Genomic DNA, 27,578 nt, shown 5'->3' with positions numbered 1-27,578 from the left:
ATTTGAGCTCTGAAAATTTTCTTGAAAAATATTACATACGCGTAATCACACGTATTTTCATCTCATGACCACCAAATTACCATTTGACCTCAAGAAATTTTAAATATTTCTTGCACACTTTTAATAATCCAAAAAGGTCAAAATATTGATGTGGCTCATGAACTTATACTTAATTTTAAATTTAGCCCATACTCTTTTTTTTTTCTTTTTTTTTTAAATTAAGGATCCGAAATATTTTTTTAATCAATTTTTCCCATACAGACGGATTCAGAATTTCAATATAAAATAGGCTAAATTTATTTAATGTACAAATTTACTAAAAAAATAGAAAACTTAACAATATAAATGAATTATTTATAAAATAAATAAATAATATATATATATATCTAGCTATGAGTGAAACATTCACTTCAACTGAAAACAAAAAACACAAAAAGCAAAAAACTTCATTCCCAATAAGTGTTAAGAAGTTTTTTTTTTTTTTTTTTTTTTTTTTTTGGGGATAAGCCCAATGCAACCTAGGTTTGAGCTTTGGCATCCATAATGCCAAAAGGAGGAAATAAAAAATATTTTTACTTGAGTGGGTTGTTCGGTAGAAGAGAGAGAATAGGTTAGAAAAGGGTATAATTGAGTTTTGATTTTAAAAATATACTTTGAATTGGTGATGTGCTGTGCAATATGTATTTTGGGCTGAAAAAAAAAATTAAAAATTGCCCGGGCTATAGCCTATAGCCCAGGTTAGTAGCTTCTATGGTTCATCCCTATTTCCTCACATTCTATCCAATTTGCTGTTAAAAAATATTATGTGTCAAGTATGTTAGGCAATTTAAGGATAAATTGGTCATTTTGCACCTTAAAAATAGTTAAAAGATTGAGGTGGGTGCATTTTTTATTTTCTCATATCCGGTAAGACTGAAACTTGATGTCAAAAAACTCAACCAACTGAGTTATATCTCACTGCAATCATCTTTATTGTAGAACTTTATTTCAGAACTTTATTTCATATATGCATTATTTTTGGACAAAATTACAGAAATGTCCTTATACGCATTTTGACCTTGTACTAAGCAGCTTGACATTTACTTAAGTTTTCATAATTAAGAAATTGAGACATTAGAAATCATATACGGCCATTAACCAAAACAATTAAAAAATTAACAACAAAGGTAGTGCAATGACTCTTCCAATTATCCCATAAGGACAAACGACACAGTACATAAAGAAAATTACGGTTCAAACCATAGCTATCTTGATGTGTCTTTATCATTAACATTAATGATAGATATAATTCAGCACTAATCAACGTTTATGTAAAATAAGATGAGCACCATATTGGGGTTGAAGGGTTATAGTTACGGATGGAGCATGAGAATATTGTGGAGAAAGCTCGAAGGTAAAGTGTTGTAAAATCAATGACAAGGCCAATTTAGCTTCCATCATAGCAAAGTTTTGTCCAATGCAAATCCTTGGACCCCCTCCGAAAGGGAAGTATGTAAATTGGTTCTTTGTTGCCTTTGAAACTCCCTCTGAAAACCTCTCTGGCTTGAACTCATTTGCATCCTCACCCCACAACTCTTTGTCATGATGAACGAGCAGTATGGGCAAGGAGACTTCCACTCCAGCTGGTAATGATAATTTTCCAAGCTGTGTTTTCTTGTGAGTGGTTCGAGGAAGCGCAACGACTGATGGGTATAATCGAAGAACTTCAAGTAAAATCATGGTCACCTAAGGGCATCATAAAGCATCAAGTGAGACTAATCCAACAAAATGAGATGAAAGTTGTTTAACGAAATTCAAAAGTTTGGAGAAGCAAATCCACACTTACAACTTTTAGGTGACTTAGCTCTTCATAGGTTGGGATGTTGCTTCCAAAGACTTGCAAGACCTCTTCTCTTGCACGAGCTTGCCAATCCTGATTTTGGCTTAGTAAAACCATTGTCCAAACAAGCAACACCGAAGTGGTCTCTTGTCCAGCAAAGTAAAACAACTTACACTCTCCAATTACATCTTCAATACTCATTCCAGCATTTTTGTTGTTCCCATGTTCCTGAATTTCCCTGAAGTTGGACTCCATAAGTATACCTAGTAAGTCATCTTTAGTGGCTTCCCCTGCCTTCATAGCCTCTTCTCTTTTATTTATAATGCCCTTAAGTAAGCCTTTAATTTCGTTGTGAATTTCCTTCGTCTTCTTGTTCTGCTTGGTTGGTAGAAACCTGCACAAAAAAGCAGCACTTCAATGGGTACTCTCCCAGTCTCAGATGATTATTCTTTTCTTTCATTTTTACCTCCATCCTGGAATGTAAACACTTCGCACAGCCACCGTATAAACTTTCGCTTCCTCTCTTAGTAGTTGAAATATTTTCCTTCCCTCTTCATAGCTACTTCCAAATGCAGCTCGGGAAATCACATCGCTGGTAAAATTTTCAAGATACGGCCACACATCCAACTCACATGAACTCTCTTTGGACACCAAGCTCTTCCATATGTTAATCATCTCGCTACAACTTTGGTAAAATATTGGTACCATACCCTATAGCAAACAAGGAAAAATAAATAAACCAAAATAGAAAAAAAAAACCAAAATTTTCAACATATAGGGATGTTGGTGAGAGCTTACAATACCTTTAGCTTCTCTAAATGGAATGCTGGGTTGATAATCTTTCTGTGTTTAGCCCATTGATCACCTTCAATGCCTACAATGCCCTGTGGTAGAGACTTCATGATAGGATTTTTTACTACCTTATGAAAATCATCATGTCTGTTGAAGGTATCTTTCAAATCTTCCGGATTCATGATGTGCACTCTTGGTATGGGGCCCATCCAAACAAAAGAATTCTTCCCTGCAATTTTCATTTGAGATATTTAGTTATATATATCCATTCTTAGCACTAATAATGTAGATAAATTATATATCATTTAATTTCTATAAACAAACTCAAAAAATGACAGCTGACCTTATTGCATTTAATTTTGTTTATTAAATTTCTTTGATGCCTTTCTTTTTTGTTGAGAAATTCTATGATTGCATTCATAATTCAGCTAAAAAAGCCACTAGCCACAAAGGGCCAATACAAACTCGCTATAAAAGGGCCATTACAATAACAAAGCGGTCTAATATTAAAATTAAAACAATCTGGTGTGTCTCCACTAACGATCAGGTATGATCGAAGAAACTCTGGCATAAGCATCCCAACTAAGATTTAATGCCTTATTCAGTGTTTTGGTTATTTTTATGAGGTTTTGAGGTTGAATTTATTTTAATAAATTGATGACAGTTTTGTAATTTATAAGAAGTTAAAATCTCTTTGTTATGTTGTAAATGAATTTTAAGTGTGTATCTAAAGTCTATTTTATATAATATTTTTATTATTATTTAGGTATAATAATAAATCTCCTTTTTTATTTATGTTTTAACTCATCCAAGCTGAAGATTACACACATATATACATGGATGTTGAAAAAGCAATGCATATTTTTGTAGATGTAACTACAGAATTCTAGAAAACTCAAGAAACTACAAACTAGATGATGGAATGTCGGCAACACACAAAAAATATGAAAAGAATATTCTAGATGAAGCCACACACTTGTGGCTGGAGAAAAGAACAAGGCGGTGGAGCATGATGGCTAAACAATAGCCACACAAATAATATTGTACAATATAGAATATTATATATGAAACCAAGTCGGTGGACTTCTTGGTGATGTCGACAAAGATTGCCTATAAATAGGCAAAGATTGTCTTAAACCACTTCATCACATAAACCAATAACGATGTCAGAATCACACACCTCCTAAATTCTAACAACGGATATGTGAATGTAAATAAAGATTTGGCATACCATAAGAGTTCAGAGTTTGATGGAAAAATGGGGTGACACGTGGCGCTATATCATGGGAGGTGGAGAGTTTGATGGGTTTGGATTGTGTTTGTTCGAGCATCTTTGAGAGATCCTTGGTGTCTCCAAACAAAATCCTGTAAGAATTGCCTGCAAGGCCTTGCTCCCTCAAGCATTTTTCTAGTTTCTTTGGCCTCAACCACACCCAATTCAGCACCCTCCATGCCCATGTAATTACTATGCCCACCCAAACAACACATAGCGCAACACAAGTAGCCCTTGATGCTTCCATCTGTACTTAATCTGTGAGAGAAAGAGAGATGGATTCTGTTCTACTGAAGAGAACTTGTTTGGAGGGGGAGGAGATGATGATGCAAGGTTTTTATACATGTTAGATCTCAAATAATGGGTGAAATTTAACCACGGAACTTCATATACAGTATAATCATTGCACAAACTTTTGTCCTATCAAAACCCTTCACCGACATGCTAATAACAGCCAAAAATCATATCCCAGACGCAACCCTTGTAGTTACCTACAATATTATCAAAAAGGTAATGGGTTAAGAATCTGCTGTGTGCTGTGTGTCGTTTTATGCGTTTTATGCGTTTAGGGAAGGTGATCCTGAAAGCGTTGAGTGATCTCTGTCGTTACTTTCACATTGGATGAAGTCGGCGCATCGGATAATCTCCACTAACTAGTCACTACTAGGCCTGTCTTATTCTAGCTTCTAGAAATAACGTGGGATAATTGGTGGCGTAGATAACGAAAAGATACCGTTTCTAGAAGAAAAGTGACGAATTTGGAGTGTGACCTCTTTAGAAAGCCGCGGTCCCTTCTTCTTTGTAGAAAATTGAAACATTAATAGAGTCAGAAACAAAGACATAAAATAATGACCGAGTGTTGGAGAGTGTATGATTGAAATTAAAACCGTACACGTGTTAATTGTAACAAGGTTAAATGAAGAAATTATAACATGAGTAAATTGGCACCACCTGAAAAATACAAATTACAATTGTATGGTTCTTGATGTTGTGAAGTTAATAAGTGGAGCTCATATGTTGGGCGGAAATTTATGTACACCTTTCAGGAGCTTTCTTTTTACCTAATTGTTAGGCAAGGTTTTGCCTATAAAACATGGCTTCATTCTCATTTGTAATTGAGAGAGCAAGACTCAATGAAAATATCAGAAGAGCATTTCTATTGCTATTTGTATTCTCTATATTCTCTTCATAATTTCTTTAGTTTTATAATATTTAAAGTAATATTGAGTGTGACAGTAACATATCAACTTGAGCTTATCAATTTCATCCACATTATAATGTGTGTGTTGGGAGTAATTATTAACTATAGTGTGCTAACATATCACGTATAGTCATATTCCAGTATCACACAATAATTTTTTTTTGTATATTGAATCCAAGGTTTGCAAGTCCCCTGCAACTTGACATACGACAACTCAGAGGTGGAGATTTTATGGCATGCTGGATGGGATTGCTGGCCTTGAATGAAACTCAAGATTGGAGATGTGATGTTTTGCAAATAGTGGCTTTTGTCCTCTAGTGGATTTGGAAATATCGAAATGAGGTAGTCTTCAATGGAGTGGTTGTGCAAGCTGACGATGAAAATAGGCCAAGGGGTGGGGTGGGTACTTCGGGATGGCATTGGCTATTTCCATTGTGCAGGTGGCACGGGGATTTGCTCTGCGTGTCAGCTTTAATGGTGGAGGCTGAGGCGGTGCGGGAAGCTCTAATCCGTTGCTTGGAATTTGGGTATGATACGGTAGTGGTGGAATCAGATGTCAAATCAAGTAGAGTAAATATTTAGATATACTCAGGTTCATTTATATTATTATCTTTCTTTAATATGGAGGTATTTATACAAATACAAAGATGTGTTAACCCTAAATAAAATAGAAAATAAATCCAAATTACAATATAAAATAAATCTCAATTATAATAGGACTAGATAAATAGGTAAGTAACCAAAATCCTAACATGGTAAGGAACTCAAATTCTAACTAAGTAAGGATTCGCCAACACTAGTCCTCCTCAAGTTGAGAAAAGATATTTCGCAGGCCCAACTTGACAAGCGAGTCACAGAACAACATATTTGAGAAGCACCAATTGTAGAAAAAATCTTTTAGTCAACCACGAGTGAAACAAGTGACAAACTAAAGCAAAGTTCGCAGCGGAAACACAAGAGCAAACCCTAAAAAATATGGCACATAGCAGAACACAGAAATCCTGTGAGCATGGCCGTAGATAAGGCAAAACACAGAAACCCTATGAGCACAGCAATAGGTAAGGCAAAACACAGAAACCCTGTGAGCACGACAATAGGTAAAGCATAACACAGAAACCCTGTGAGCACGGCAGCAGATAAGGCATAACACAAAAATCCTGTGAGCATGGCAATAGGTAAGGCAAAGAAAGTCAAGAGCAAAGGTAAGGTCAACGGGCGTGACCACAACGGAAACACACCAGCAAACACATGAGCAACAATATTTGCACCATAACAGGCAGGAGTAACAATACTGGTACTAACAACAGCAATACAAGGCACTGGCACCAGTAAGAGCAACAAGGCATGGACATAACAAGTATCATCAACAGTAATCAACACTGTCCCCAACAAGAGTCATAATAGGCAGGAGCAATAACATTGTCCCCAGTAAGAAACTTAACAGGTATGAGCAACTGTACTGGCGCCAGTAAAGAACATAGTAGTCAGCAACAATAACAATGACAAATACTTCCATTATTGCAGAGACAACTTCTCTTCACTCCCCCTGTCCCCCTGAAGAGAAGGGGTCGTCGGAACTATAAAAAAAGGTGGCACTTAAGAAACAGAAGCTAACTAACGCTCAGATGTAAAAGAATCAGCCATGGCAAATAGGTAGGTGAATTGCAGCGGAATAAATGAGTAGTGGTGTCAAATTGCAGCGGAATAGATGAGCAGCAGTGTCACTCCCCCTCAAATTCGACAATGTATGAGAGTCGAGATTTGGAGAAAGCAATACCAAAAAATAAAGTTGCAACACTCAAATAAAGTTGCATCTATCTCACCATCAAATCCGACACTGGTAAAGGGTCGAGATTTGAAAGAACAGATATTGAAATAATAGTAAAGAGACTCAAACATGCCAGTCTCATGGCAGAAACAAATGTAAGAGGGGAAGGTGATAGCATACGACTGTCCCATGAAGAAAAAACTACAGAAAATGAGAATAGTAAGAGAGGAAACCCAGCAAATCATGAACAAAGACAAAGACAAAGATAAAGTGCTCAAATTGAGAAGCGGAAAGGCAACTCAAGAGAGCAGCCGAAGAAGACAGAGACCCGCATAACAGTCAAAGGAAAGGCTCGGCGAGCGGTGACGAGGCTCGTGGAGGACAGCAACGGCTCGGTGAGAGGTGATGAGGCTTATGGAGTAAAGAGACTTGTTATGAAGTTTCAAAGATAGAGAAGCTGAGACATCAAGAAAGACCATCTGGCATACAAAGATGAAAAATAAAAAATTTGGAACAGTAGCAAAGAAGCATGTGAAGGCTAGGTGCGGTGAAAACACATATAAGAGGATGAACAAAAGAAGATGACTATACAAGATGAAGACCCATGATGAGTTAGGAATAAGGAGTGTCAACGACTCTCAATTTGGCAAAGGTTATCACAGGTTATGAACCTGACTCTGATACCATGTCAAACAAAGTATGGCAAATATTTAGATATGCTCATATTCACTCAGATTATTATTCTTTTCCAATATTGAGGTATTTATACAAGTCCAAGATGTGTTAACCCTAAATAAAATAGGAAATAAATCCAAATTACAATATAAAATAAATCTCAATTATAATAGGACTAGATAAATAGGTAAGTAACCAAAATCCTAACTAAGTAAGGACTCGCCAACATCAGATTCACTTAGTTTGATTAATATGTTAAATCAAGAAGCTAGCAAGGACGTGGAGATTGAAGGGATTCTTTTTTATGTTATATGTATGATTCAACAGTTTCACAAGGTGGAGTGATAGTATTACTAAACTCATACACACTACACGAATGCTAAGACTCGAATCCATAACTTTTTATGGAGAAATAACAATTGCTGCAAACCATTACATTAGCGAGTCCTCGTTTGCAGGTTCACTATTTAAATATTAATAATGTGCAAGCCATTAGTAGATCGAATATAGTGGCAAAGTGAGGCTGACAGATAACCTTCCATCAGTCAAATTCTTTTTTTCTTATAAACTCATCTCATGTATTCGCTACAAGTAAGTAACGACAATTATAAGAAAATATTCATGTGGCTCAAACTATGGCTATCTTTATTTGGTGTGTCTTTATCATTAAACTTTTTGCCCACAATCGATATACTTCAGCACTAATCAACGTTTGTGTAAAATGAAATGAGCACCAAATTGTGGATGAAGGGTTATAGTTACGGACGGAGCATGAGCATACGATGGAGAGAGCTCAAAGGTAAAGTGTTGTAGAATCAATGACAAGGCCAATTTAGCTTCCAGCATAGCAAAGTTCTGTCCAATGCAAATCCGTGGACCAGCTCCGAAAGGGAAGTATGTAAACTGGTTCTTTGTTGCCTTTGAAACTCCTTCTGAAAACCTCTCTGGTTTAAACTCCTTTGCATCCTCACCCCACAATTCTTTATCATGGTGAGCAAGCATTATGTGTAAGGAGACTTCGACTCCGGCCGGCAATGAGAACTTTCCAAGCTGTGTTTTCTTGTAAGTAGTTCGTGGGAGCTCAACAACTGCTGGGTATAATCGAAGAACTTCAAGTAAAATCATGGTCACCTGGGGCATCATAAAGCATCAAGTGATCACTAATCCAACAAAATGAGTTGTTTGATGACATTCAAAAGTTTAGAAGCAAATCCACACATCCCAATTAGGCCTGAAAGTGCTAACATGTCAAATGTCTGATTAATTTTTGTTGTTTTACGTAATCGATAGAAAACTTTAAAATTAAAAGTTGTGTACTTACAACTTTTAGGTGACTGAGCTGATCATAGGTTGGGATGTTGGTTCCAAAAACTTGCAAGACCTCTTCTCTTGCACGAGCTTGCCAATCCTGATTTTGGCTGAGTAAAACCAATGTCCAAACAAGCAGCACAGAAGTGGTCTCTTGCCCAGCAAAGTAAAACAACTTACACTCTCCAATTACATCTTCAATACTCATTCCAGCGTTTTTGTTGTTCCCATGTTCCTGAATTTCCCTGAAGTTGGACTCCATAAGTATACCTAATAAGTCACCTTTAGCAGCTTCACCTGCCTTAATCGCGTCTTCTCTTTTATTTATAACACCCTTCAGTAAGCCTCTAACTTCCTTGTGAATTTCCTTCATCCTCTTGTTATGCTTGGTTGGTAGAAACCTGCACACAAAAAAAGGCAGCACTTCAATGGTTTTGTGAAGACATGAAGAAGAACAAGTACTTCTTTCATGCAAGATTAATATGGATATGTGTCTCTATGATAAATATCAAGATTCAGTACTTTTACATTTAGTCTCGTACCTCCACCCTGGAATGTATACACTTCGTGCGGCGATTGTATAAAATTTTGCTTCCTCTCTGAGTAGTTGAAATATTCTCCTTCCCTCTTCGTAGCTACTTCCAAATGCAGCTCGAGAAATCACGTCGCTGGTTAAATTTTCAAGATAAGGCCACACATCCATCTCACATGAACCCTCTTTGAACACCAAGCTCTCCCACTTGTTAATCATCTCGCTACAACTTTGGTAAAATGTTGGTAACATACCCTATAGCAAGCAAGGAGCAATAAAAACAGAAACACCAAAAGTTATCAAGATAAATGAAAGATAGTGGACACAAAACCTCCAGAAATATAAATGAAAAGTTGGCGAGAGTATACAATACCTTTAGCTTCTCTAAATGGAATGCTGGGTTGATAATCTTTCTGTGTTTAGCCCATTTCTCACCTTCAAGGCTTGAAAGGCCTTGTGATATCGACTTGACAATAGGGTTTGATATTGCCCTCTGAAATTCATCAGATTTGTTGAAGGCATCTTTCAAATCTTCTGGATTCATGATGGTCACCCGTGGTATGGGACCCATCCAAACAAAGAATTCCTACTGCAAATTTTTGTTTTTTTGAAGCTATCCAAGTCACAAACTTACATATAAGGAAGATTACGCATGCACATAAATTGGTGACAGCCAGGAATTTAAACAAGTATTTGGCAATACCATATGTGTTCACAATATGATGGGAAAATGGGATGACACGCGGCGCTATATCATGGGTAGTGGAGAGTTCGATGGGTTTGGATTGTGCTTGTTCCACCATCATTGAGATCTCCTTGGTGTCTCCAAACAAAAGCCTGTAAGAATTGCCTGTGAGGCCTTGCTCTCTCAAGCATCTTTCTAATTTATTCGGCCTCAACCACACCCAATTCAGCGACCTCCATGCCCATGTGATTACTATGGTAACCAAAACAACACTTAGTGCAACACAACTAGCCCTAGAGGCTTCCATCAGTATACTTAATTTGTGTGTGAGATTTTTGAGAGAAAGAGAGAGATGGGTTCTACTGAAGAGAACTTGTCTGAGCGGAGGAATTGATGCAAGGCTTTATATAAATAATGGGTTACATTTAATTATGGAACTCCTCTCCAAAGTTCATACAATTGCATAACTTTTGTCCATGTCAATCAAAACCCTTCACCGCCTTGCTATAGTAAGTGCTGAATCATATCCCAGACGCAATCTTTTAATTTATGTAAGGCTGTGACGCATGATGCATGTGTCTTTATATGTTGTGTTCTACATGGTGCCACATTACATTGAAATTTTACTAAATTGAGTCGTTGATGTGCGTGTGAGTAATTTTTTATCGTTATTTTAATGTATTAGTTTATGTTAAAAGTGTGTGGCACTAATGGTTATTGAAGTTGAGTGATTTCTGTCATTACTTTTTATATTCCACAAATGTTTTGCTTTTACATTGGATGAAGTTGAGACGTGTGATAATCTCCACTTACTAGTCACTAGGCTTATCTTATTCTAGCTCTGCCGTATTTGGTGACGTTTTTAAGTTAACTATGCAAAATATAGTAATAATGAAAAGATAAGACCATTTCTGGAAGAGCAGTGACGAGTTTGATGTGCGACTGCTTTAGAAAGCTGTGGTTTAGCAAAATCGAGGCCACCGAAGAATCTCTTCTTACCAAGGCATACAGTTTTTTTTTTCTTTTTTCTTTTTTCTTCTAGTAGAAAATTGAAATATTAGAAAGTTAAAACAGTCGCAAACGAATGCAAAAAATAATATGGAAGCGGGTATTGGAGTGTATAATCGGAATATTGCCATATAGCGTTATTAATGTACGTGTTATAATAAGAGTAGATCAGGAATTTATTTATATTTTTTGATTTAATATTATTTATTATAGAGATAAATTTCATTTAACTTATAACACGTGTATAATTGAGATTTTCATATAATTTACAATCAGTACTAAATAGTAATAACTTTCTCGCTTGCATAAAGAGCATTTTTACTCATTACATTAACCAAATGTGTATTTTTACCATCACTTTTAAAAGGTGACACTTATCTCATAGTTAACCTTAGTTAACTTAAATATGAGAATAAAAATTAAAATTAAAAAGGGCCCACATCTCGTTTCTCTCTCCGTTTTTCCTCCTTTCCCCTTCCTTTTCCTTTTCTTTTTATTTTATTTCTTTCCTTCTCCTCCACCGCCCCTTCTCTCTCAAAGATACTAAACCCAGATTGGGAACTTGTCTCCTACTGAGAATTGGGAACTTGCAAAAATCAAACCACAGAGCCTTCTTCAATGGCATTGGCTTCCCACCAAACAACTACCTCCAAAATTAAAAAGAGAATATCCCCAAAAACCTAACTTTCAGTCACACACTTCTCCACTAGATCATCACCACCACCACCAACCCTAATTCCAATCAATTTCCAACAAAACCCATCAACAACAACTAATCTATATATATATATATTGAATGAAATCAAGATTGTAGTGTGTGAGTTGTGTTTGGACCATTAAAGTCACCAGCTTGGGCAAAAAGATGACATCTTTTAATTGGTCTTCTTTCTCTCGCTCTTCTGGCAATATTGCTATTGTTTTATGTTATTATTATTAGCTTTTTACAGGAGGATACAGAGAATCTGGGTTTAGCGTCTTTGCTTAAGATAGAGAGAAGGAGGAAAGAAAGAAAATAAAACGAAAAGAAAAGGAAAGGGGAAAAGAAGGAAAAACGAAGAGAGAAACGAGATGCGGGCTCTTTTTTATTTATTTATAATTCTCACATAAAAGTTAATTAAGGTTAACCATGGGATAAGTGTCATCCTTTAAAGGTGGTGGGAGCAAATGCTCCCCGCTTGCATGGGACAAGTGCACGTGGAAGATTATGTTGTTGACAATCAGCTGTCTATGAGCATGAAATTAAAGACGTTGACACTCAGCTGTCTGTGAGCATGAAATTAAAGACGCTGACGCATCACCTGTGATTTTTTAAGACAGAAATGCAGATATATTTTAGACAAGTCACGAGAATTATTATAAAATATACATGGTTAATATGGCAAGCTAAGCCATGTGATGTCCTTAATACATACCATTCAGAACTAATCAACGTTTACTTAAAATTATATGAGCACCATATTGAGGTTGAAGGGTTATTAATGCCAAAGGAGCATGAGCATAGGATGGAGAAAGCTCAAAGGTGAAGTGTTGCAAAATCAATGACAAGGCCAATTTTGCTTCCAGCATAGCGAAGTTTTGTCCAATGCAAATCCGTGGACCTGCTCCAAAAGGGAAGTATGCAAATTGGTTCTTTGTAGCCTTTGCAACTCCTGATGAAAATCTCTCAGGCTTGAACTCATCGGCATCCTCACCCCACCATTCTTTGTCATGGTGAGCAAGCATTATGTGTATGGAGACATCGACTCCGGCCGGCAATGAGAACTTTCCAAGCTGTGTTTTCTTGCGACTGGTTCGGAGAAGCTCAACTGCTGCTGGGTATAATCGAAGAACTTCAAGTAAAACCATTGTCACCTGAGACATTTTATATGGTCAAGGCAAGAGAATATAATTATTTTTTAATTTTTAATTTTAAGTAAAGATACTTACAACTTTTAGGTGGCTTAGGGTATCATAGGTTGGTGGGTTGCTTTGAAAGAGTTGCAAGACCTCTTCTCTTGCACGAGCTTGCCAATTCTGGTTTCGACTTAGCAAAACCATTGCCCAAACAAGCACCACAGAAGTGGTCTCTTGGCCAGCCAAGTAAAACAGCTTACACTCCTCAATTACATCTTCAAGACTCATTCCAGTGTTTCTGTCGTTCCCATGTTCTCGAATTTCCTTCAAGTTGGACTCCATAAGTAAACCTAATAAGTCATGTTTACTGGCTTCACCCAACTTCATTGCCTCTTCTCTTTTATTTATAATGCCCTTGAGCAACACACTTATTTCTTCATATATTTTCTTCATCCTCTTGTTCTGCTTGGTTGGTAGAAACCTGCCCGAAGTTAAAGCCGTACGGGACGACAAGATCAATGGTTTTGTGAAGACATGTACAAGTGCTTTAATGTCGAGTAATTTAAATGTTATTTAATTTTACCTTGAACCTGGAATGTAAACACTTTGGATGGCTGTTGTGTAAATTTTTTCTTGCTCTCGCAGTAGCTGAAATATTTTCCTTCCCTCTTGATAGCTACTTCCAAATGCAGCCCGAGAAATCACATCGGCGGACAAAGTTTGAAGACAAGGCCACACATCCAACTCACATGAACCTTCTTTGGACACCAACCTCTCCCACTCGTTAATCATCTCGCTACAACTTTGGTAAAATGTTGGTAACATACCCTTTACCAAACAAGGAAAAAAAAAAAAATTATCAACATATATATAAATAGTGGACATAATTGCTAATTAAATCTCTAGAAATACAAATGAATGTTGGCGAGTACCTTTAGCTTCTCTAAATGGAATGCTGGATGGATAATCTTTCTGTGTTTAGCCCATTTTCCATCTTCAAAGGCTGACAGGCCTTGTGCTACCAAATCGATCATAGGGTTTGCTGATGATCTTTGTTGAAGATTTCTTTCAAATCTTCAGGGTTCATGATGTTCACCTTTGGTATGGGACCCATCCAAACAAAAGAATTCTTACCTACATTTTTTTGGTTTTAAAAATAAAAATAAAAATAAAAACTTTCCAAGTCAAAACTTATAAAGAAGATTACACAGATGCATACGTGGATAGGTAGACAGGTGATATAGAAATGAATGTAAACAAGTATTTGGCATGCATACCATAAGTGTTCACAGTTTGATGGACAAATGGCATGACACGTGGCGCTATATCATGGGAGGTGGAGAGTTTGATGGGTTTGGATTGTGCTTGGTCCAGCATCATTGAGCTCTCCTTGGTGTCTCCAAACAAAAGCTTGTAGGAATTGCCCGTAAGGCCTTGCTCCCTCAAGCTTCTTTCTAGTTTCTTTGGCCTCAACCACACCCAATTGAGCACCCTCCATGCCCATGCAATTACTATGCTCACCCAAACAACACTTAGCACTGCAACCCAACTGGCCATTGATACTTCCCTTTGTGCTAAAACTTGTGCTTGAGATTTTTTGAGAGCAAAAGAGAAAAAGAGAGAAGGGTTTCTAGTGAAGAACTTGTTTGAAGGGAGGGAAATTGATGCACACAGGATTTTATACAAGAAGTAAGAAATCACTGAAAATAAAGTTGTGAAATTGAACTACGGAACTCCTGGTCCAAGTTTCCATGTATACATCATTATTTATACACATATTCTATTACGTAATGCACAACTTTAGCTTGTGGTCTTTCAACTTTAAATTACAATTTTGTCCTCGTAGATCAAAGCCCTACACCGCCTTGCTATTACAAGAGCTAAATCATATCACAGACGCAACTTTTTAATTATCCAGAAGGAGGAGGAATGAGTTCAGCGTGGGCTGTGACGCATGATGCATATATATATATATATATATATATATATATATATATATAAATGATGTGGAGGAGATAGAGACTTGAATGATTCCTTCTACTGCTTGTCACAAATCCAGAAATATTTGCTTTCATAGTTGGTGCAGAAAGGACTACGTAGGTTTAATAATCTCCACTCAATGGGCCCATCTTATCTAGCTAGAAGAAGAAATAATGTGACATCTTATTGAGCGGAGTTTAGGCATGCAAAACAAGCAAAAGCTAATATAGAAGGAACAAGGAAGAGGTGCATCATTTTTGGAAGTGAAGTAATCAATTTGATGTGTGAATTTTCAGAAAGCCGTGGTTTAGTAAAAAGCCGTCGGCATCACCACACCTCCTCTGCGTCTGAGAGGTGGCCGGCATGCTGCCTCGGTCTTTTTACCTTCTTTTTTTTATAGAAATTTGAAGCACCAGAGAGATGAGTTTTAAGAGCTTGTTGGAGTAACAAATCCCAAAAGGAGTAAAAACGAATCTTCAACATGGATAAACATTAGTTTTTTAGGCCATGGACTGACCAATTTCAAAGACATACCCACTGGCCAGAGGCTTGCCCTAAATTCAATCTAATGCATGATCAAAACATGTTTTACAACCCTTTTTCCTTGTTTTTCTTTTTAATCAGGCCAAGAGAGGACGACTTACCATTATTGTGGCGTGCATTATTGGAGCTTTTTTCTTAAAACTACGTAACTTAATTTTATTTTTATATGTCAGTAGAGTACATAGTATTATACTATTATTCTCATTTATTATCAATTTCGTTAGCTTTATTCAAATAATAATCAAATTAAGTCACAAAAGTGAAGGAAAAGTAGTCTGAACACTACATCACAGATAACAAAATGAAATTTTGTTGCTCATAATTCTACTTGCATATATTTCTCAGGTTAGGAGAGACGGATTGTACAGTTCTGCATTCATTCGGAAAAAATCGCACAGCTCATCACAGCAGGGCAACGGGCATGGAAAAAGCTTTCAGCCCAACCATGAAAATAGGCACATAATACAAATGCAGGCACTGAGATCAGCACATTGGTAAGAAGGCGCCTGAATCTAATGAAAAAAATAATCTTTTAACTTTTCGGATCCGAAGCCTGGCCTTGACACTGTTCAAGAATAATGTTACAGTTGTTCATGCTGCGTGCATCAAGAAGACCATGATTCCACAATTTGATCATGAATAATCTCCAACACCTGACAAGTGATTTGTCATTTGAGATTCACATATTCTCATCAAAAGCAAAGCATGATAAATATTACATTTTCTTCTAACACAAGCATACACAGGCACCATTTAACTGAAATAGATATAAGCTCATTTTTACTGAGAAAAAGTATCTTCCTTGCATGTCATGCCACATAACTGTATATCATAGCCATACTCAAAGCATCAATCATCCATCGATTATGTGCAACATTCCAATGCATACTAGGTGTTTTTCCAATTATTTTTACTAAATGTTTGAATAGGTGAGGGAGGGAGCAAGGGCAAACTCGATTTATAGATTAAAAAAACCAGATACAAGGATGTCACTGACTCTCACTCATGTTCATATTTGAAAGTCAAGTCCTTAAACTTCAAGCCAAAGAAAGAAAAGTAATTAAATACTTAAACTAGGTCTAAAGAATTGTGCCAAAGTGTCATGATCTTGTTACCGGAAAATATACAGCCACCATCATATTAAATAGTCATGGCCGGGCCATGATAAGGTCTAATATCAATATGCAAAATGCCAGACTTTACAAACAGCAACAAATAAGAATAACCAACAAAAAATGGAGTTTCTATGTTCGATAGTCACCAAATCAGGCATGGGGCTTTTTAATTTTTAATTTTAACTTTTTTAGTCCATGAGTGGGGCTTTATTTAGGTCATCACTTTATGACATTTAACTACCAGAATATCAAGGCAGACTTCACCACGAGTGATATGCATGACCACAATTGACAATCAAATGAGCGCAACCATTACCATATCAGGGCCGGAGCTCTGACAAGGTCATGTCCGTGCAATCTTGAAAATGCCTCACACGACCAAGGAATATGACCATCGGCCAGCACCCTGCCATCATTAAAACAAAATATTTCAGAAAAAAAATCAAGAGGGAACTAATGTAGTTCCACACACAAGAAGATGAACTTGTCCCTTATTTTTTGTATCTGGAGCTTGCTCATCATTGAGAAATATTTATTGCAAAAGAAACCTGCCAAAAGTGCCATGATATCCAACAGCATCCTTGTCTGCTATATGTTGAGTTTTAAAATGTAGCCTCTAAAACGCATTAGATTCTAATTAGTAATTATGCACTAGACACATGAACGCTTTAATCCAATTCCAAACTAGGTTTCAACTTAGTATTACATCAGTCAAGTTAGTGACATACAATATGATAGCCAATTTTATGGCTCCAGATGGAGATAATTTTAAAAGATTCATGTAGCTTCCCTGACCATAATTAGCATCAACGCTTTCTTGCATTGAGCCAATTAGCATACAGTGGGGCAGCATCCCTACAAGCGCCACAACCATACTCCTCGAAATACAGTGTTCTTATAGACTTGGCTCATGATGGATGCTCTATACGCACTTAATGGGAATGCCTCAAACCATAGGAGACTTTTCTTTAAGGCATATGATTATACCATAATTTCAGAGGTATTCTAGGATCTCATCCAATGGACTTAGTATGAATGTGTCTTATTTGTTGATCTAACTTGCAATGTTATCAAATATGATGGTATACAAGGTGCTAAACAAAAAAAATAAAGAACCTTATAAAGCAAAAGAAGGAAAAATAGAAAATGAGCAAAATGAAGAGAGAAAATTACTGTTGCTTCCTCACAAAGGAGTTCCACATATGCATCATTTGCTTCTCATCTTTAGTCACATCAACGAAATCATCAAGCATCTACAACAGAAAGTAAAATATTACTTATTCATTTGCTTTCAATATAAAATCCCACAAAACCAAGGTGCCAAGTCAATGTATAGTACTGCTAACATATTGCAAAATATGCTATTGCACAAGAGAGAGAGAGAGAGAGAGAGAGAGGTTTGGTTATTATACCCTTCGATCCTCAAAATCAGCAACATCATCATCAACCTCATCCTCACTATCCTGATCTGACAAAACTTGTTCCAATGTCATTGGCTTCAAGCATAACAAAATAAAAAAAAATTAAAATACAGTGCTGCATATATTCTAAGAAAATATTGTCATTTAAAAATATGGGCCAAAAAGAATCTACTGTTAATTTTTTAAAATTTTAAAGAGAGATTCCTTTGGGGCAGCTGAAGAGCTGTAGCTAGCATAGTCAATCCACCAACCACTATTTCTCATAACCATTAAGACTAGAGTTTCACAACAAGGTTTGCTAATTATTCAAGCAAGAGATTAGTCAATGTACTTGACTTCAAAGATTGTAAAACGTAGTCTAATGTTTGGTATATACCAAACATGGAAAATCGAACTACAAGATGTAACCATCTGAACAGCTGTTCCATTTTCTCTTCCACAGAATGTTACGGCTTTATACTTACGCGACATTATACTAAGCATTTTTATCCCAGTATCATACTAAGCATTTTTTTCCTCCTAAAAAAAAGCATGACCTGGAGGTCTGTATCTTTTATGAGTTATAAGTGATCTATTTACAAAAAGTATATGGTCATACCATAACAGTTACAGATATCTGATTACAATGATATACAAGTTCAAGTGCTAAGGAAACAAATAATTTTATGGCTGGTCACACCATAATAGTCTCAACAAAAGCTTCCAAAAATGGAAACTGCACTATAAATGATATTGAAAGTTCACTCCAAAACAAAAACAAAACAAAAAAAAACATAATTGGTGTTCGGTGATAACACAAAATCATTCATAACATAAGTAATTGTCACCTGGGCTCTATGTGAGTGAAAGAACTGTCGCTTCCGAAGGAGTGCACAGCTGAAAATGTAGAGAAAAAAAATATATTCATATGTGGGCAACATGCAAGAATTATAATCCACGTGCAAAAGGATAGCAGAAAAATATCATAGTACTTGCTTAAAGAACAGAGTGAAAATATTTAATGTAAAAGTATGAATAGTGCTGATCGATTGGCAGGGCAAAACACTGCTTGTCAACACATGAATGGTTTCATTTATGTGTGCGTATGTGTGTAGATTTGACAAGTTACCATTAGAGCAGCTTGGGAGCAACAGTTAACATCCATCAACTAAGGCCCCATGCATGCAAAAGCAGCATAACCTTCTATATTTCACATGACATAAACAGATGTATACACATCCGTTCAAGTTGGTTCTATCGAGTTTTAGACTACATAACCTGATGCCTGAACCGAGCCTTTTGGTTTCAGAAAATTAGGAACCGAACCAAGCAAAACCAGTTGAAAACGCCAATTCCAGGTCCGTTCAACTCAGTTGCTTCAGCTGGTTTAGGTTCAGGATGGTGGACAGCCCTACCTGAATTTTTGTTAACTACGTTCACATGATAGATTAAGAACGAGTAGCCATGTGTCTAAGCAACAGATGATGGACCTTAACACACACAGCCTTAGACTGGTAACTCATGGCCAAGTAAAACTTCATGCAGCTTTAGACAGTTCAACTAGGCAATAAATTTGACTTTGATGAAATAGGCAAATCATTTTACTTGGATGAGATAGCTCCACATAAGTAACTATTCATCTTTTTTCATGAATATAGGAGAGAGAGAAAGATAGACATACTTTCTAGGGTCTGAACGTTCAACAGATAACTTTCTTGTCTTTGCGAACAGCAGCATTGCAGGAGGTGCAAAATTGTTTCCAGATATTGATTGAACACAACCAGGATCAGCACATGATTGCGGTAGGGAACTTGACACCCCTGCAACATTAAAGCTGGATGAAACAAATTGCAGACACAGCACCAACCATATCATTCTGCACACCATTCCTACCTGATATTCTAGCCTTATCACCTTTACTAGAATGAGCATCTGAGCAAAGAAGTTGAGTGTTTGGCAACAATATCCGGAAAAGGAGCACATTAGGAGATATTAGTTCAGTCTGCTTAAAAGAATACTATACCCCAAACTTCTTTTCAAGATCAGGATAAATAAAAAATTAGAATGCAATGCGTTCTCAAAATATAATATTATAAAATGTTAATCAAACGTGTTAAATACATCTGTTAGGGTCATTTCTAATTGGATTCCCAGAAAGAATGAAACAACTGGTTGGTCCTACCTTTTCCATCTACATCCAAAATCATGGAAAAAATAATAAATATTTATCTTTTCACTCCCAAGAAAATCTAACAGAAACATTCCTGAACTACCGAGGCCTAATTTTAAGTGAATTTTTCGTAAAAGAAATAGTACTTGAGGGATGCTTCGTAGGCACCTGAAGGAGGTTACTACATAGGTCTCCAGGAGATCAATGATATCTCATCTGCAGTCTGGAGCTGAAAATTTCATGTTGCAGGACATGATCAGATTCACTATGTCAGGAACACTTTGAGTTCCTAACAATAATCCAACCAACTAGATCAAGACATGCAAGAGGATTGGTTGATCCATAATTGATGCACCACGCACTTATTTTTCAAGGGATTAATACACAAGTAACTTATTCATGTCCAGTTCAGTACTAAGATATATCTTTTCCATACAATTCAGGAGAAAATAATTCTTCACTAAAAGACAGTTTGAATTGCAGAGTTCAAAGGGCCTGATTATTCTATCTTTTTCATCATTTTTGTATGTCTTACAGTCCTCTTCGATTTTAAAACAAACACACTACCGCCCAAAATATGATTTATATATAAATACGTATTTTAAAAAAAAAAAAAAGGTAGAGCTACAACAAAACGTTATATCATCTTCAAACTTTTCAAAATAATTGAGCTGAGAGTGAATTCAGATTGTTCATGAGAACATGAGAAAAGAACGTGTACCATCAGCCTTGTCTGAAAGATCACAGAGTCCTGCAGGCAAGTCAGACTGTAAGACATGAGGATGTACGTGCTTTAAACTTTGATATAGGTTCTTGGGTCTTCTGCGTCTAAGTGGCTTTGAACTGGACAATGATGTGCACTTGTTTCAGTTTAAGGCATTCATATATCTCAACTAAATGACATAAGGTTAAAAGAAACTTATCGGGCCCAACTATGGCCGAATAAATAGGCGAAAACTTACCAAGAAAAGAATACTTGTAGCTTAGGATCAACACCGTCAGCAACAATCTGAAGAGAAAAGATTTAAATTCCTATAGCTAGTAATTAAGAGATTTGTGTATTTTGTTTGTACGTCCATTTGTGAAGAGAATTATTTTGTAAAAATTAACTCAAAACTGATATTCTGTTCAGTCAGCATTTGATAAGATGATAAAAAAGAATGCAGGTTCATCTGTCATCTTCAGCAGCCAACATCATCTTACTATTTATTTCCACATGTATTTCCAAAGAAATAAGAAAAAATATACTATAATGAATTCCCCTAAATCTGATTCTAGGAGAATTAATCAAGTGGGACAGCTTCCTTTTATGGAATTTGTGCAATTCCTCAGGTAATGATAGTGATTGATATACGCAACGTATATGAAATTTGATTGAATGGATAAGAGATATGGTTGTTAATGCAGAACTTGATCATGGAGACATGTTACTTTCGCTCTATCATGCAAAAAGGTGTAAAATAAAAATAAAAATAAAAATATACATACCTCAGATCTCCAATTATCAATTTTCACAGAGACATTTACAGCTTGATACTCTTCAGTTACCTATCAATACCCATCAGTTTAGTAGCCACGGAAACATATTTAAATGAGTATAATTCCCACTAAGATTCTCAAAGATTACCAACCCAAAATTCAAAGTTGAAGAGATCATGTGATGAGCACAAATGATGTCTCAGACCCTATAAAAAAAGATTGAACAAATATAAATAAGCGATATTTTTAAAAATAAAAGACATAAATTCAATAGCTATTGGTTCATTTCCAGAATGCTAAATTCCTACTTATCCTAAAAGCTCAAGCTATTAGGACTCAAAGATTCAATTCACTTTAACACTCCTCAAGTGTGGGCCAAGACTTCGAACTCACGAATGGGCACGTAGATGTTTTTTAAAATTTGGAAGCAAGTGAGTCACAATTGAACACAGGAACTTTGCTTTGATACCATGGTAATGTGCTTTGATACCATGGTAATGTGTTAAACCGTTGGATGTGAAGAACTAATTCACTTTAAAACAAAAATATCTCATAATAAACAAAAACGAACAGAATGTGGGAGAAAGTCAAACCTTAAAGCTTGCACACCTAACCAAGCAAAACGGACAGGAAAAATCTTCAGTCACTGCAAGATGAACAAAGTATTATTTCACAAGCAAGGGAATGCATTTCGTGAAAAGAACAAAGGATATTTTAAGTGAAAAAATCTCAGTTACAGAATTTGGGAAAGAGAAAAAAAAATCCTCGAAAAAACAAAACTATATTACTGTCCAACTTTAAAATATTATTATATTTATTGACAAGGATATGGAAGTACGGGATAACATTACTATTTTTCATGTTTTAACTTTAAGATCTTAAACTAGTAACAGAATGAAAATACAATAAGTAGAAGCTGCCAAGAATTATAAAACATCATTAATACCTTCTGTCCTTTGCAATGTATTGTTGTAGTATCTATAATTAAAAATCACATTTCCTGCCCTTAACCTGGACAAGACAAGTAACAAGCAGTTTTTAAGCATACGGTCAAGAGCTGAAACACAAAATAAATCTACATCCTGACTTAAAAGCCAAAGCATCATAAACAATCAGCTTAAGATCTCACAGATTTTGTCCTCTCCATGAATATAAGAAAATGAATTATAAGAAGTTATTTGGGAGTATACCCTAATTATGTTCATGGAATCTATTCTTATGGACAAATACCAAGAGACCATTGATTAACCACTTCAATTTAAACTGAACCGGAAACTGATAAAATGCGAGTTGAGATGCAAACACTAAGTATAAGTTACATATTTGAAAAGGCAATACATATAGATTAGTCAAACAAATATGTTGTTCTGTGAGGGTACTATCTGGAAGAAACCAATGTGGAATAAACATTGAAAAAAAACAGGACACAAAATTTGGCCTCATAATTGGCATGTTTCCTTGAATATTAATGCTTTTGACTTTCTGAGTGATGCAAAGAAATCAAATAGTTATGCTACAAAAGACTCAATGCGTAGAGCCACCATGCTGAAACAGCATTTAGTTAATTATCAAACAAATATCTAACAACGATAATTAAAGGGAAGCAGAGAATGAGAATCAACAAAAAGAATGGTGTGAACAGATATAATTACTTTATGAGAGATGATGATTACCGAATGATATGGGATAACAATGTAGAAGGAATGTCACTACGTGTGTATGTATTATAAAGAGATTTTTCCCTAGCACCAAACTCCTCTGCAGAAATGGTGACCTGGAGTTGCTGGGAAAGGATCTTTGAAAGCCCAAACAACCAAAAGTAACAGATATTCATCAGCAACAGTTGCCTAGAAGAGAAATGTTGGATAGTGTGTGTGTGTGTGTGTGCGCGCGCGCGCGTGTGTATATAGAGAGAGAGAGATCAACATTATTGAATTAAAGGAGAAAACACTGAGAAGATAACATACAACAGTTTCTGGATTATAGGGAGTTGCAATCATAAGGCACTTATCCTCATTTAAACAGCTCAACTGCAAGAGGGAAATTGGAACATGTAAATCAAACTGAGAGTGGAAGAAAGAAGGTCTATTATTTTGGTCCAATCATGAATAAGAGATTCAAATAGAGAACAATGATTTTTATTTTTATTTTTTGACAACTACAAGTCCGGTTTAGCTGCACTGTTAACCAGTTCCTCTTTGTCAAGGAAGAAGACATATAGTTATTCAAGAGTCATCTGATGACGCCATACCTTCAAGAAGCAAGAGTGCATGTCAATAGTTGAGATCATCTCAGCTCTCTGTCCCAAAACAAAATTAGGAGAATTTTCCCAAGAGATATACAGTAATTCCAATGGTATCTGGCTCCACAGACAATATCCTCCAGCATTTGCTGCCAAGTAAAATTGATATTGATTTATGTAATCAATCTCGTAAGTATGAGAAGAATAAACTTGGAAAATAAGTCTCAATATTACAAGTAAAAAAGAATGCTTCACCTTTCGCTCCACATATCGTGGTGTGAAAAACCATTTATTATCGGTTGAGTTAGAAAAGGGCACGAAACTTACTCATCATGTCTTATCTTTTTTTATTGTTGGGTAAAATATGTCAAAACTCTAAAGTTTTAACTTGGTCCCCTGGGTGATTGGTGATCTGATTTTATCTTTATGGTTCTAAATTATAAAATTTGAGCTTGACAAGAGATGTCTTTCTTCTTCTTACGCCTTGCAAAAAATTTCTGAGTTATTTCAGAATTGTATCAATAACTTTATCTCCAGTTTATCTCTAGTTCAATTTTAAAATCAGAGATGCTTAACTCCAATAATTCCATAAAGTTGTAAAAGGCTCAAACAGTTAAACATATGGTCTCTATAGTGCTACGTGCCTATGTCATGTAGAACTTAAAGTTATGTAGTTAAGTGAATAAATCCAAATTGCAAAAAGATGTCAGACTTGTCAGAGTTATGACTCCTAACTCAAGTTAGCCAATAACGTTTAATCTGTTAAACAACATGTCAAAATGAAATCAAAATTCGAATATGTGGCAAAGCTTAGCAAGTAAGGCTTAACTTACAAGGAAAAGAAGCCATATCCACAGGACCCTTGGATAAATTGATTCCACGAAATGGATTCTGTGCTCCCACTGCAAGGATAATATATGAGCCCAAAGATTGCAATGACATCCACATAAAATCTGCTTCCATATTATCAAAGTTTCACGAATGCATACCAAAGCTGACAAACAAGATGGCAAGTGAGCCAGATTTAGCCTCCAATGCTAGCTTATTAATGTCAGGCAGAATAAAATTAGCTTGAAGTTGACTGCTCCCATCAACCCCAGTGGAATTGCTTAACATGCAAGCTCGACTGAATCGATATGTAGCAGAATACTTGTTTATACATTCAAAAAGACAGAACTCGTATCAGATATATGTAGATAAAACCGTAAACTAAACCGCCAAAAATTGCTGCCAAATGTCATTAGCAAAGGCATAACATGATGCACTAAGCAACACACGGATCATCAAATAAGAACTTAAAAATTTGCATACAAATACCTCTGGAACTGCGACATCAGGAACTAATCTGGCCAAAAACACGTACAAAGGAAAGAGATTCTGGGTTTGTACACCTTCCTTCTCATTCCTTGAAATGGAAACTGTCATTTGTATTCTAAGTTCAGCCAACAACAACCCAATCAGTAAAATCTAGCATATACGAATTATACATGTACAGAAGTTGAAATTTTTATTGTTATCATTACCTCCTTTTGTGCTTGGCCTCTATTTTGTAGCTCAAACATCTTTGGAGAAAAGAAGGCTGCATATTGGCAACCAAAGATTCAGAAACAAAGAAAACATTTTGATTTTCTTATGATAAATATATACATAGACAAAGGATTTTTTTCTTTTTAAAGGTACTACATTTCTTATAGCGCGGCGTTGAAGAATGTTGTAAAATTCAACAGGCTTGCAATAGATAGAGAGGCTCTCCTCCGCAGCCATTTCTTCCTCCGCCGACATTCGCACACGCGAGTCTTGTCGGCACATATCACCGCTGCTTCTCGCGTACCTGCAACAAAGATTCGATTTTTTTCAATTGTTTTAGCCGCGCTAGAAGAACAGCCGCAGCTAAAGAGTGGTTGGTGAGAAGCGAGAGAAACCCATATGAGAAAATAAGAAAAAGATACAAGTGAAGAGAACATACGGAGCCAGGTGGTTGAATTGAAGCTGAAGATGAAGAGATTGAGTGGTTTGGGGTTTTCGCTTCTGCCCTTTGGGTTTTCTGTGCTTTATTCTTCATCGAAATCACGATGCCTACGCTTCTCTCAGACTCTCTCAGAGTCTCACTGCTTGTGGCGTTACGCTGACATTCTTCTTAGCTGGTTTTTTTCTTCTTTGCTTCCCTTGGCAGCTTAAGCCTGGGTGTGTTCTATCGTCTTTTCGAAGAGTGAACAAAGCAAGCATAAGAGAAATCTAAGGCCCCGTTTGGATAGTGGGAAAGGAGATTTAGAGATGAGAAATCAATTGTTTTCCCATATTTGATACGTACGGTATGAGAAATTGTTTATTGGCCCATGGAAAAGTACGAGGGAAAGTGAAAACATCCCTCCCAATTTGGGTTTTGTTTTCTCTCCTTATGGGAAAGTTTGGGAAAATAATAAAAATTTTCTCGACAATTTTGTTCCCATTAAATAATTTAGAATTACAATAAATCATTAAATGCATTTTATTTTTAATTTAATTTAATATGGGTATAATTGAAAATTTATACAAACTTTGTTTTCCATTCCTACTCAAAACAAACTTGGGAAAGGAAATAAAGTGATATCTCTCGGTTACTTTCCCAACATTACCAAACGTGGGAAGTGAATCTTCCATTTCCCATCTCTTAGGAAATGATTTCCCCTCAAATTCATTCCGTGGACCAAACAAGACCTAAGAGAATAAAGAAACTGCCAAAAGAGAAATAATAGGGAAATTTCCACTACACACACAGAACCTAATTGATATTTTGTATTGCGAATGACTCGCTTTAGATTGATGACTTTTATTTTTATTTTTCAATTTTGTGTCTCTTTATCGTATGTTTGTAAGGCTTTAGGATTTGCTTTTCTGATGAAGTTGTGAGTTTTTTTTTTAATATGGCAGAATTTTCAGGTTTTTGTTCCGATCTAGTTTATTAAAAAACGAAATGAATGTTCTGATACCTCCCATTGAAGATTTCATTTTCATTTTGGAGTCTAAATTCCTTTGATGGGAAGCCACCAAACCTTTTATGATAGTTTTGGTGACCAACTTTTGAAAGATTTATATGTATTTGATACTTGCTTACGAAATAAAACCATCCTACTAATTCGTGAAATTTGTAAATTTTCAAAAATAAACTAAAATAATGTCAATTGATACCTTATTTAGAGGCTTCCAAACCACAATTTAACCCTCCATTAGTCAAAAATAACTTCTTCAACTTAGGTTTTATTACTTAAGTGTTCACCATTGAGAAGTAAGAGTGAGTAATTGAAGATTTGATGAAGAAGGTGATGAGGTTTATAGTTTGGTTTTTCTAATAATTTTTTTTTGTCATATGTTATTTTAATACTTGGGTTCAATGGATTAAGATTTGTTACTGCAATTTCTTATTCCATTTCGCAGTCATGATCTCTTGGACTACAAGAGTCCAAGAAATTTATGGTCACTCACCGTTGGATGTAAATTTAACGGTTCACTCACTCTTGTACTCCTTTTTAAAAACTTTTTTGAACTATTGAATTTACATCCAATGGTGGGTGACCACAAATCTCTTGGACTCTTGTAGTTCAAGAGATCGGGACTGTTCCATTTCATTAGAAAAACTAAACTTTATTTCTTATTCCATTTCACTGGAGAAACTAAACTTTTGTAAGCATATAAATAAATAATCCCAACTAATTCTATAATAAGCTTTTTTCATATCTAATTTAAATTTTAATAGTCAGGCGAGATTTTTAAAGTTC

At 35.9% G+C, this 27,578-nt stretch overlaps 3 protein-coding genes and 1 pseudogene across 8 annotated transcripts; all 4 read right to left on the bottom strand.

The window, feature by feature from the left end:
• Positions 1,147 to 4,991, bottom strand: LOC18778530 (cytochrome P450 CYP72A219). Its single transcript, XM_007211683.2, has 5 exons — positions 3,843 to 4,991; positions 2,623 to 2,840; positions 2,286 to 2,530; positions 1,826 to 2,213; positions 1,147 to 1,725 (listed from the first exon to the last, which is right to left on the bottom strand). The coding sequence occupies exons 1-5, from the start codon at positions 4,129 to 4,131 to the stop codon at positions 1,300 to 1,302; spliced, it is 1,566 nt and encodes a 521-aa protein (XP_007211745.2). The 5' UTR covers positions 4,132 to 4,991; the 3' UTR covers positions 1,147 to 1,299.
• Positions 8,036 to 10,491, bottom strand: LOC18779313 (cytochrome P450 CYP72A219). 2 transcript variants are annotated; one of them, XM_007211684.2, is made up of 5 exons: positions 10,069 to 10,491; positions 9,742 to 9,955; positions 9,379 to 9,623; positions 8,850 to 9,237; positions 8,036 to 8,659 (listed from the first exon to the last, which is right to left on the bottom strand). In XM_007211684.2, the coding sequence occupies exons 2-5, from the start codon at positions 9,937 to 9,939 to the stop codon at positions 8,234 to 8,236; spliced, it is 1,257 nt and encodes a 418-aa protein (XP_007211746.1). In that variant the 5' UTR covers positions 9,940 to 9,955; positions 10,069 to 10,491; the 3' UTR covers positions 8,036 to 8,233. The 2 variants fall into 2 exon arrangements, with proteins under 2 accessions (XP_007211746.1, XP_020418664.1); XM_020563075.1 differs by having other exon boundaries at positions 9,742 to 9,958; positions 10,072 to 10,491.
• LOC18781383 lies at positions 12,154 to 14,622 on the bottom strand (annotated as a pseudogene). Its single transcript, XR_002271458.1, has 5 exons — positions 14,172 to 14,622; positions 13,827 to 14,028; positions 13,478 to 13,722; positions 12,988 to 13,375; positions 12,154 to 12,912 (listed from the first exon to the last, which is right to left on the bottom strand). The product of XR_002271458.1 is annotated as a cytochrome P450 CYP72A219 (transcript).
• Positions 15,622 to 26,085, bottom strand: LOC18778946 (polycomb group protein EMBRYONIC FLOWER 2). Of its 4 annotated transcripts, none has more exons than XM_020561983.1 (22): positions 25,790 to 26,083; positions 25,507 to 25,713; positions 25,347 to 25,402; positions 25,141 to 25,255; positions 24,813 to 24,972; positions 24,657 to 24,725; positions 23,833 to 23,972; positions 23,549 to 23,611; positions 23,255 to 23,376; positions 22,528 to 22,592; positions 22,175 to 22,227; positions 21,734 to 21,787; positions 21,591 to 21,650; positions 21,065 to 21,111; positions 20,824 to 20,945; positions 19,826 to 19,864; positions 19,614 to 19,752; positions 18,781 to 18,829; positions 17,945 to 18,028; positions 17,706 to 17,785; positions 16,849 to 16,938; positions 15,622 to 16,070 (listed from the first exon to the last, which is right to left on the bottom strand). In XM_020561983.1, the coding sequence occupies exons 2-22, from the start codon at positions 25,630 to 25,632 to the stop codon at positions 15,950 to 15,952; spliced, it is 1,854 nt and encodes a 617-aa protein (XP_020417572.1). In that variant the 5' UTR covers positions 25,633 to 25,713; positions 25,790 to 26,083; the 3' UTR covers positions 15,622 to 15,949. The 4 variants fall into 4 exon arrangements, 3 of the variants coding, with proteins under 3 accessions (XP_020417572.1, XP_020417571.1, XP_020417573.1); XM_020561982.1 differs by having other exon boundaries at positions 25,507 to 25,654; XM_020561984.1 differs by lacking the exon at positions 19,826 to 19,864 and having other exon boundaries at positions 25,507 to 25,654.

This window comes from Prunus persica, chromosome G4, assembly GCF_000346465.2.
Source record: "Prunus persica cultivar Lovell chromosome G4, Prunus_persica_NCBIv2, whole genome shotgun sequence".
Taxonomy (NCBI): Eukaryota; Viridiplantae; Streptophyta; class Magnoliopsida; order Rosales; family Rosaceae; genus Prunus; species Prunus persica.
The sequence above is the reverse complement of the archived record's forward strand: the minus strand, read 5'-3'. Positions and strand labels throughout refer to the sequence as shown.